An 11177-nucleotide genomic window follows, 5' to 3' on the forward strand; every position below is an offset into this window, starting at 1 on the left:
AAGCATTCAATATATTATTGAATGAATAAATTCATGGTAATAATTGGTGCTCAGTAAATCTTTGATGAGTTAATGAATTAGTTTGCAGTGTGCTTCATTGGCAAAAATCACAATCATAATCCAGAGGTAGTAACTGCATGAGGGATACATATGCCTGCATTTGTTTTTCAAGGTGATCCTCTTCCCTCATCAAGAACATTGAACACCTGATAGTAAACAAGAGTTGAAAGTAAAAAATCCTGTCAAATTGTCATTGGATGAGAGAACAGACAATGAGGAATGGAGGGTGCTATTAGATAACATTAGATTCTTTTTAACCCTATGAATTTCAATACACTGATGTGTGCACATGGATAGAACCTTTGTCCTTCATGCACTTAGGAAATGCTGCTCAAAAAAGTTTTATAGATTTGCTCTTGTACAACAAATCATTTCTCAAGTTATTTAGGAAAGGGAAGAGGAATTACATGCATAGTAGATACGTAGTTTTCAGATTTTTTGACTTTTCTGTTTCAGCTGATCCCCTACTTGCAGCCTTTTATCAGTTTATTAACAGATCATGGATCATCTTAGGAAATGCAGAAATCCAGTGTCTTCTGATTACCTGCTCTCTTCTTCCAGTAATGGATGGACATTCATGTTTTCATCTGCCTGTAAAAGAAATCTGACAGTTGGAAAAGTAATTAAGAATACAACATGATTATTTCAATAATAATAAATATATATTTCATATATATTTGAACCATCATGCCAAACAGAATGAAAAATCACACAAAAACCTACCTGCCCTGCCCAGGCATGTCTCATTGGCTCATAGCTGCATCCAAGATGGGAACAGTATTGGAAAATCCATAGAGAGGCATGACGGCAGGAGGCAGACATTGGAATGATGCCTGTGCTGCTGGCTCCTCAAAATATGACTGAAGAGGCCGTGTCTGGCATTCGCTTGCTCTTCAGAGCTGAGGCTTTTCCTTCCCAGTAGATGGGAAGGGACTTTTGACTTGACTGGAGGGGGAGCATTCAGATACATCAGTGTCTTCCAGATTGCTGCTTTCCATTAGTTTTTGATGCATTGTACATATTTCCCCCTTCTCATTCTTAATTCCTTGGTTTACTATCTCCTTTCTTTTTTTTATCTTCTTTTTCTCTTTTTTGCCTTTTACAGGGTCCCTGGTCTCTTGTTCGAAATGCTTAAAATGAGTGTTAGCCTTGATCCATGAGCATCTCTCTTCTAGTCTAGTCTAGAGGTGCCTTGTCGGAAGGGGGTCTATCTTGAGTTTGTGGAATCAGATGAGAAACAGTCAAGTAGCAACTTAGAGGAAAATGGAAAGGATTGTCGGAATCCTATAGCCCAGGTAGTGGGCAATATTGACTTTTGGTGCCAGAAGACTTTGAAGTACTGTAGAGAGGTCATGGATGTATGTTCAGGAAACTTTTAAAGTAAATCAATAAAATGCTATCAGATAAAGGCTTCACATGAATGCCAGGAAAATTTTCAGATTTGATGGGGACACTCTGTTGCTCTCACATATTACCTGTGAGTATATATATATATATACATATAACTGATAAGTTATAAATATATAATTGTAATTGTGATTATTATTATAAAATAATCCCTCATATAAGCTCCATAAGAACAAGGATTCATGTATGTATCCCCGGCACTTAGAACAGGACAAGGCACATAGCAGATTCCTAATAAATATTTGCTAAATAGATAAGTGCCACCATGTTTCTGTACTCTAGTCCTAGGTGGACTAGAAGACAGAATTTGTTGTCCGAAAGGCCTGAGTTTCAGCCCTGGCTCTGCCTCTTAGGAGCTGTCTTTCTAGCCCCTCTGAGCCTTAGTGTCTGCATGCACTTCATAGAATTTCTATGGAGGTTCTCACATAAAACAATGAAGCATTTGAATGGACATTATATGGTTGGAGGTCTGTCTGTCCCCTTCTCACCCTGATGCCAGTTTTTCACCATCCCTTCGCTCCCCCCTGCCTTCCAGCGAATATCTTTCAAATCAGGGCTCTGTATCTAAGGGTTAGAGTTTAAGTGGAGAAGGAACTAACATTCTTGCAATGGGTTCTTTTCATTACAAAAATCTCAGGAGACGAAAAGCACAACTGTAAGACTCATGAACCTTAGGTTTAGAGCAGTGCCGCAGAGTAGCTGCGGCTGAACTGCTGAGAGGAGACAAAAGCAGGGAAGTCCTTCGCAAAGCCTGCCAATCTCTGCCTCCCCGCAGGGTCTGCAGTGGTAAAATGTGTAGGAGATGCGAGGCACAAGGCAGCAGCCAGGTGGTATGCAGTGGGGGCGGGGGTGCGGGGGACACTTTCCTGAGTCACTTAAGAAACAGACCCTTCAAACCGTGGGAGGGCTGGAGCTCAGGACAGGGCAGGCGACCACTCTTGTACATGGCCTTCCCACTTCCTTCCACTAAGAAGAAAAGACAGAAGACAGGCAGTAGGTAAAACAGGATGTAAAGTTTATATACAAGAATATAATGTTTATCTGAAATATTTACAGTGTTGGTTAAAGCAATATTTTTACAACTTTTAAAGGTCAACTACTATGTATATTACAGGTAAGCTACAATGGTTTAATTTGCAAAATAAAGTAAAAAAATGTTTTAAACAAAGCTTAAAGTACTCAGGTCAATTATAGAATCTCTTTTGCCCTTTATTCGAAGAACTCATGCTATGATGGTTAATGCGCTTTTGATAACTGGAAGTACTCTACCCAGAAATGCAGTACATGCTACTGTGGTAAGTCCCCAAGGAGGGTGTAAAATAACAGGTGAATTATTATAAGACTTAGGCTCTGAGTCTCAGGCTGGAGTGGAGAGATGTCGAGATAACAGCCAGCTTTATCTCAACGAGGTTTGTGACCCACAAAAGTTTGGGCCAGGTAGGAAAATGAAGCCATTTGCACGTTACAGCAACCTCAGCTGAAAGTGAAAGTCAGTTGACCCAAACCAAACAGAAAAACAAACAAAACAATCAGACCCAAGTCACAGTTGTACCTATTCAAAACTAAAGTGAGCTATTTTAAAAACTTCATAAAAATATTGATGATTTTATTAGTTTGAACATTTCTACAAGATCTGGGTGGGTTTTTCCTGTATATGAAAACAGCTATTCGTGCCTGAGGCCTCCTAAGGCCCTATAAGTCAGGAGATGCTGCGGGTGCAGACGTGCAAAAGGCAAGGGAAGCTGCTCCAGGCTGGCGGCTGGAGCCGCAAGGCCTGTGCTTGGGAAATGAGAGCTGAGGACCCAGAGCGGAAATGGTCCGCCTGGCCCTGGAGCTGGCCTGGGGGGCTGATTAGCACTGCAGCTTGCGGATGCTGCGGGAGATGCGCTTGAACTCTCTCTGCCCCTTCTGCCACCGCTTCACAGAGGTGATCACCAGCTCCCCACCCAGTTTCTGTCCCATGACCAGATAGGGCGCATTGATGTCATTCATCTCTTCGCAGGTGCACTGCAAGCTGTCTTTGAGCCACAGCACTGATTTCTTCAGGTCCCTTTCAGACACACCATTCAGCTTGTAAATGGTCTTGCTCTTGGTCTCCAGGATGATTTTGGTATCTCTGTTGATGTAGGTTATCTCCTTCACTTTTATTTTCAGTGCTACGAAGACAAGAGGGGACAGAATCACACCAGTTGTAAGAAGGGAATACGGTCTAGAGTGGGAGCTTTCCTCACCCCATTTCATTTGTGTGATTGGCCTGGGGGGAGGGAAGAAGAGCTTCCTGCAGCTAATGAGACTGTCAGGGGCTGCAGGTTGGGGGGGGGGTGGTTGGGAGCTGGGGGCAGCAGGTGGCTTCATTTCTAAAGCCTCAAAGGGCTTGCCAGGCACTTTATTTCAAATCAGCCATCCTTTCAAAAAATCTCTTTGCGGGACTCAATTAACTTTTCTTTCTCACCGCCCTTGTGTTCTTCTTGTGTTTGTACGTAGGTTGCATGTGGTTTGCGCTCTCCTCAACAAATGACTTCCCCTATTGGAAACTTCAGCATGAAAAGAAATGCCTGACTCTTAGGTGAAACATGATCCTTCTGTGGCCATAAACTTTAAACTCAATTTATTACGTTGGAGAGGTTTTTGGACAAACCTGTAAGGAAATTATATCACCCAATCATTGTTTTCTAAAGAACAGACTACAGGGAAGGAGAATTGATCTTACAGCAGCTGCATTTGATTTGGTAAAGCAACTAGGAGAAAAAATATCCAAGACTCTAAGAGCACAACGTGTTTAGCTGTAAAAGTGTTTTTCTGAAGATCTCATTCTCATCTGCTATCATTTGCCTGTCCAAGGCCAAGGCGTTTATAGATCATATATGTACCGTTTCCAAAATGTATATGTAGACTCACTAGAATGCTAAGACCAAAAGTAAGTGGTTCACTATAAAAGACACATTTTACAGTCATGAACAGTCGGCTTTGGGAAAGAAAACCCTACAAACATACATGCTGGAATTAAATTTCAAGACTCCATGAAGGCAAGGAAAGGGTAGAATTTTAAGGCTGGAAAGGATCATTCGGTTGAAATCTCTTGTTGATACACAAAGAATTTGAAATCCAGAGAAGTCAGTGACTTACATGAGGTCACCCAGTTAGGTTGTGTCCTGGCTAAGTCAGGTTGTCAGAACGCTGGTCCCCAAACCTCCTCCTCTAACACTATTGTGGTCTCTTAAGTTTCTGGTCCTGTTTGGGACATGAACATGCCCAATTGTAATGTAACCTAAGACTCTTAATGACAATGACAAGTGCTCTGTATAGATGATGTGTGAATGGCACTTCCTGACTTTGATGGAGTTTAATGCATTATTTAAATTAGTCATAGAGGAAGAGGGTTTGTGTGTGTGTGTGTATAACTGCTTTGCGGATCTCTCTCTCTATCTCAGAAAGGGAATTTGACTAACCATGGCTGTTCCAGCCAACCAGGAAATGAATGAAGCTCAACCAGATAAATCAAGGATGCTGTGATTTGGCCAACCATTGTTTTGTCTGATGTGCATCTAAACCGTAGTACTGAGTTCTCAGGGTTTATGGGACTTAAGTCATGGAATAAGTCACATGGAAATGTCACATGTTCCTGACGTCTCTGCATCAGGCCTGGGGTGGGAAGGTTACATGGTGGGAGAAGTGATTATATGTTACACAGATAGAACATTCGTGATGGAGCACCTGGTCAAATTAAACATTCGTGAGCTCCACACATCAGAAAACCATTACTTTTCACCAGGAGGAAGATTTATTACTTATCTTTTTCTTGCTATAAAATAATCAACTTTGCAAAAGCTCACCATGCGAAAACAGCAGGCATTTCCTCCCTGGATTTTCAGCTGGGGCCAAATGTAGGGAATCAAAGCTCTAAAATAACTTTTCCTGCCCTGGAAGATGTGAGTGGGGATGCAGGAAGTGGTAGGAGGCAGGGGTAATGGTAACCTGATCCAACAGCAGGTTGGATGCATAGGCAGGCAGCTCTGGGCTATTCTTTCTGCACCGGTACTTTTACCATTGCAATAAGGAGGCCTACATTTTCCCTGTACTTCAGGAGTGTAGTGGGGAAAGAGGGTGATGCTTTCGTGGATGACTTAAGTAAATTAGATTTCTACCCTTGTTGCTTCTACCCTTCCATTACTTTCCAAAGTATAGAGGCAATATAGAATGCTGCTTATAAACCAGGAGTATATGATGCACTTCCTACAATTCAGGTTCATTATCCCTTTTGGGACAAAAATTAGTGTGGGGAAATAGAAAACATAGCTGCGAGGTAATCTGTGTGTGTGATACCTTAAATGTGATGATATCCATGTTGTTTTGAAAGGCTTTCTCCTCTAAAGAGAGAGAACACTAGGATACACACACACACACACACACACACACACACTTTTTTGGGGGCCTGGGTCTTGATAGAACATCCTTAGGAAGTGGGGCTTTTGTAAGGGAAGCCATAAAGCAAGTATTAATGTGTGTGTGTGTGTGTGTGTGTGTGTGTGCACATGCATCTGCCCTAATTTCAATCATTTTGATATGACCAACTTTTTCATGGAAAGTCAGGAGAGAGATCTGGGTTAAATCTAGCGCAAAGGACATAAGCTACCAGAAGAAAATGATATTTTATATACATTTTAATGTACATTTTATTAAAATTGTATTTTTCTATTTTCCCCTTAATCAAATCTTGTAGCATGGAAGCTCAGAAGTGTGTTTTGGTAAGGCTCTGGAGATCTGAGATTGCTGCTACCAGCATGCCTGGCCTTCTCTACTCCTTACAGTTGTATATATTTAAATACAGACATTCGAAACCCTATCATCCCATTTGTGGTTCTTCCTGAGGGGATAGATCGGTTAGGACTTAGGATTGCCTCCTTTCTTTTTCCCTTCCTTGGCAGTGTGAAGTTTTTTCTAAAGCTATGGCTGTTCTAGGATCAGCTAAAGTTAAACCCAGGACACTTCTGGAAGAGACCCAGGGTTGTAAGGAACAGTGATTGGATTGTTTCCAGAGTTCCAGGGACCTGATCAGGTCTGAGATTGCTGGGATGGTAAGTTGTAAGGAGACAGTGGGAAGGCAGCCCCCAGCAGTAGTGCTCAAGTGATTTCTCTCAGTTTCAAGGACTTTGTTGAGTACACAGAAATGTTAATACAGATGTTAGACCCCATTATTGTTGGCTAGAACAGGAACCGTATCTGCTTACCAGTAAGTTCAACCTTCTGCCTGAATACTTTTAAAGGATACCAGCCTCTCAAAAACATCAAAAGGTGCCTACTCTTGGAATGGGATGAAGACAAGAATGTCCCAGTGAATGTCTGGGTGAAGTTCATGGCCACTCCTGACTCCAAAGTTAACACTGATTCTGTGTCTAGCTGCCCTCACCTTGGGGCCCTCAAGACAGTGGAGAGGTGCTGATGAAGCTCTGTGTGGACAGTCTCCATTCCTCTTTCTTTTTAAATACTCTCTTAAGGGTAGTGACCTACACACTATGAACCTGGGTAACAAATCACACACATTATTGTCCCCAAGCACTATGTCATATGGCACCTTTCATGTATTTTGCCAATGTAAATTCCTAAACTGTTATTTCTTCTTCTTTTTAAATTTAAAGAACTCCTCCCCCCAAATTATTAACCAGTACCTTGGATGTAGTCACTAGTCACATAGTCACTAGTGATGGAATGCAAAGGAGCAAAGTGTTATGGGCTGTGAATAAGGTAAAAATATTTGATGGTGGAGTAAATTTTTACTTTTGGCTAACTGAATGCCTTGAATCTGTTTTGCTGAGGCTAATATTTACATGTTTCTATTCTTGGTACTCATATCAAGTGACTGAAAGAGAACATGGCCCAAAATTATGCTTACTGGCAAGAAAAGCCAAAGTGAAATGAAAAATGTGCCATCGAAAATTCCTAATTTGAGTAATTCTCATTATTTGATTATTGCTTAGCAGAACAACGAATCTCACCTAAAAAGATACAACTCAGGGCAAGATAGTTAAATGGGGAGGCAACTGTGATAGAATAAGTTAGAGGACTTTGGGAAAGATGAGCTATGATGGTATTTTACCCAAGTCTTATCCAGTAACATCTTTATTCCTTTAAGTTTTACTAGTAAATAAAACTTCTGAATGTGAAATCTTTTGTTGGTGGAGGTATATTACTTACCGAAATCATTTTTACAAAGAGTTTCCATTATGTCGTTGTCATCCTCATTTTTATTTTTGCAGGCTTCACATACCTTTGGAGCTAGAAATGTGAAAAATTAGTAAATTTGCTTACAAGGGAAACAGCAGGTGGCATTTGTAAACAACTCAAAGGGGCTTATCCAGACAAGAGTAGCAATTGTATGGTAAGACCCCAGCCTCTGCCTCCTTTGAAAAGGACTACTCATTCCTAAGAAAGTCTTCCATGACTCCTGTTTTTTGATGGGTAAAACAAGAATGCCTATAGTTGTGTTTAATAAATGACAAATCACCGCCCCCCCCCCAAAGAATGTTGTGGGCAAAGTGTACAGAGGGATTTGGTTTTTTACCTGTTCCTCCCCACCCCCAAACAAATTCTGTCCCTGAAAAAGTTGCTCCCAAAGCCTCTCTGAAGAGAACGCCCCAGAAGAATCTCAAGGGGTTTTGGAAAATCGGTTACCACAAAATATGCCACAAGATTGTCTTTTTCGGCTGCAGGACACCAGTGCAGCTCAGTCTCTGCTGGACTCTTCAGGAGAGTTGTGTCTCAGGGAGGTCCCTTCACGATATTTTCAAGTCTGGACAGGGATAGGTGGCTAGTGCTTATAGGGGTTACCTAGGGGCTCTTCTCTCTTTGGAAACACACCTCAGCAACTACAGCAGCCTGCTCTCACTGGTTCTGCATCACCCGTGTGCTTTCTGTCAAGTGTGTGGCTGAGTCAAGCTGCTTTTATTTATTTTATTTATTGTTATCTTCCTCCCTGGTCAGGTTCTTCTTGCTCCTCTTTGTCCATTTCAAACTCTCAAAAACAAACAACCCTCCACCCCCCAAAAATCCCAAATCAAAAAAACAATCAGCCAAACAAAAAACCCAAAGCTTTTTCTGAAGTGAATCATAATTGAAGCAAACTGTCTATGGGGGTCTGACCAAATGCGGGAATACGCGCTAGCATAAGGATCGGAGAGCCTACTAAAAGGTCTTCTAAAAGAATCTGGTTTGGGGGGAAAAAAGAAAACATACTATTCCCTTTCTTGCATTTATAAATGTGCTAATGCTAGGTCTAAAATTTAGGTAAAATTTGATTTTCATTAACAAGAAATTGAATTTTTACAGAAAAAAACTTTGTGACTCATGATGTAAGAGATATGTATCAAATTAGAAAAATTGCAGGGCATATTTTGAAGACCATAAACTTTTATTTTGAAGGGGGAAAATGGCGATTTGGAGAAATGTAGTTTATAATATTGGTGCTGATGGTGGAAAGAAATAAAAACAAAAGTAACACACATAAAACTGTCTTTAATTCCTCTCACTCAAACAAAATGAAACATTTCCAATTAGGAGCTCTAGGAATGTATATAAAATGTTACTAACCTGTATTGGTTGGTCTGTGGTATATGTTGGACAAATGTTTGAAATATGCCAAACATTTGCAATAAATTAGAAATCTAACCAATAAGATGATTGCAAACTCGAGGTGCCTGCCAGGAAAGATTGCTAAACAACTGTGCATTTTCTTTAACCAAGGATGGCTATAGGAAAAACAATTAAAGATTGAAAGAGAGAGGCTGCTGGAGCCCTGCAAGGGATTAGGAAGCTCTCTTTCCATGTCAGGGGGACCTGAATCAGCTCAGACACATTGTGTATGTTTTTCTTTCAAGAAGAATATCAAGAACCCATGAGGTTTTCATTGCTTTTAAGGTTTTTGCACAGGACCTCCCCCTCTGTTTTCTAAAAACCTGGGAAACTCTCTTTTGCACGATTTTCTCCAGTTAATTAAAACCATTCCTAAGATACAGGCAGATTAGTGATAGAAAAATGATTCCTGGAGATTCCCTTTATGACCCCTTCCTTAGATACCCAAGCAGTACAACCAGTGCTCAATCTTCAACTTGCTCCGAGCCAGTCCGTCTCTTATTTCCAAAACCTAAGTCGGCAAGGAACAACAACAAAAATACCCTAAAAGACTATCTGTGCACTTTGGCTATCCTGCCTGTATGGGAATGTTTCTGTGCCTAGAATTCTGCCCGGTGGTAAGAACGTGTTGCATGAGGCTGGGCGAGGAGTCCTTGGCCAGGGTGCTCACTACCAACTCCACACAGGACCACTTCCAACGCTCTCAGAATTGTGGCCCCAGGGCTTAACATCTTTAAAAATAACTGCATATCTCTACGGAAAAAACGCCTTTCAGTTCTTCGTTTTTTCTTTTTTCTTTTAACTGTCTCTAAGAAAGCAATTGGTGTAACTCGGAAGGGAATGAGAGGCGTGTGTGTGTGTGTGTGTGTGTGTGTGTGTGTGGTGTCTCAAATTTGTCACGATGACACACGAGGGCAAGAGCGTCTGCCCCACCTGAAACTGGCACCCCTGGCGGGGACACATCGGGATGTGGGGTGTGGGCCGCGAGATTCTCCCCAGAAAGCCTTCAGCGGAACTGGGTGTGGGCGGGGAAGTGGGGCCGGAGGTGGGGGGTGGCGATACGGGGAAAGGCTTACCTTCCTCGGTGGCCGGCAGAAGGTGGTCGCTGCTAGCGAGAGGTATGCAGAGGTCGTTGTCCTGGGGGAAACGGTCGCACTCGAGCATGTCCGGCCAGGGGAAGCCGAAGGCGGACATGACTGGAGCGCAGCGGTCCTTCACCTGCACGCAGAGAGAGTGGCACGGCTGGATGGTTTCGTCCAGGTCATCGAGGCAGACAGGGGCGAAGAGCGAGCACAGGAACTTCTTGGTGTCCGGGTGGCACTGCTTCATGACCAGCGGGATCCAGGCGCCCGCCTGCTCCAGCACCTCCTTCATGGTCTCGTGGCCCAGCAGGTTGGGCAGCCGCATGTTCTGGTACTCTATGCCGTGGCACAGCTGCAGGTTGGCCGGGATGGGCTTGCAGTTGCTGCGCTTGTACGAGAAGTCGGGCTGGCCGAAGAAGAGCCCGCGCGCCGAGCCCAAGCAGCAGTGCGAGGCGAGGACGAGCAGCAGCAGCGAGCCAGGGCCCTGCGGCATCGTGGGCGCGCGACCCCCGCGGGGCGGAGAGCGGAGTCGGGGAAGCGGGAGGCAGACGGGGCTGAGCTCGTCCCGGCCGGCTCGCTCTGCTCCGCGCGGCTCGGGGGCCTGGAAAGCCGGCGACCAGGCGACGGGAGCGCCGAGACGCCGGGCGCGGGGAGGACTGCGCGGGAGAGACGCTGTCCGCTCCGCTTCGCGCGGCAAGCCCGAGCTCAGCTCCGGGGGGCTCCGACCCGGGGGAGCAGAGTGAGCCGCTGCTGGGGCCCAGCCAGAGTTTTCTTGGCCTTTTTTATGCAAATCTGGAGGTGGGGGGAGAAAGGGAGGAGCCAGTGGAGAGTAATCCGAGGAGGGTTGGTCACTACTCTTTTGGTCTGGTTTTCCGTTGAGAATGCCCCTCACGCGCTCCCTGGAAGGAAATTCTGCCCCCACCCCCTTCAGATGCTGCTGATCGTGTGCTCCAGGATTGCTTCAAACAACAAACAAACAGACAAGCCTGGCAGCTGCGCGCC

The 11177-nt window shown here is 43.8% G+C and overlaps 1 protein-coding gene across 1 annotated transcript; it reads right to left on the reverse strand.

The window, feature by feature from the left end:
• Positions 1 to 2460: 2460 nt before the first annotated feature.
• SFRP2 (secreted frizzled related protein 2) lies at positions 2461 to 10909 on the reverse strand. The gene is made up of 3 exons (XM_032413039.1): positions 10170 to 10909; positions 7660 to 7740; positions 2461 to 3623 (listed from the first exon to the last, which is right to left on the reverse strand). Exons 1-3 carry the CDS (start codon positions 10666 to 10668, stop codon positions 3319 to 3321), a joined length of 885 nt encoding a protein of 294 aa, XP_032268930.1. The 5' UTR covers positions 10669 to 10909; the 3' UTR covers positions 2461 to 3318.
• Positions 10910 to 11177: the final 268 nt, after the last annotated feature.

Source organism: Phoca vitulina, unplaced genomic scaffold, assembly GCF_004348235.1.
Source record: "Phoca vitulina isolate PV1807 unplaced genomic scaffold, GSC_HSeal_1.0 scaffold14, whole genome shotgun sequence".
In the NCBI taxonomy this organism is placed as follows: domain Eukaryota; kingdom Metazoa; phylum Chordata; class Mammalia; order Carnivora; family Phocidae; genus Phoca; species Phoca vitulina.

Excerpts from the sequence above, each read along its gene's own strand:
- SFRP2 (XM_032413039.1), bottom strand. The coding sequence starts at position 10,668 with ATGCCGCAGGGCCCTGGCTCGCTGCTGCTGCTCGTCCTCGCCTCGCAC. Across the intron at positions 7,741-10,169 it reads TCTGCCGGCCACCGAGGAAG|CTCCAAAGGTATGTGAAGCC; the intron begins GTAAGCCTTTCC and ends TCACATTTCTAG. Across the intron at positions 3,624-7,659 it reads TCTTTGTAAAAATGATTTCG|CACTGAAAATAAAAGTGAAG; the intron begins GTAAGTAATATA and ends TTGTCTTCGTAG.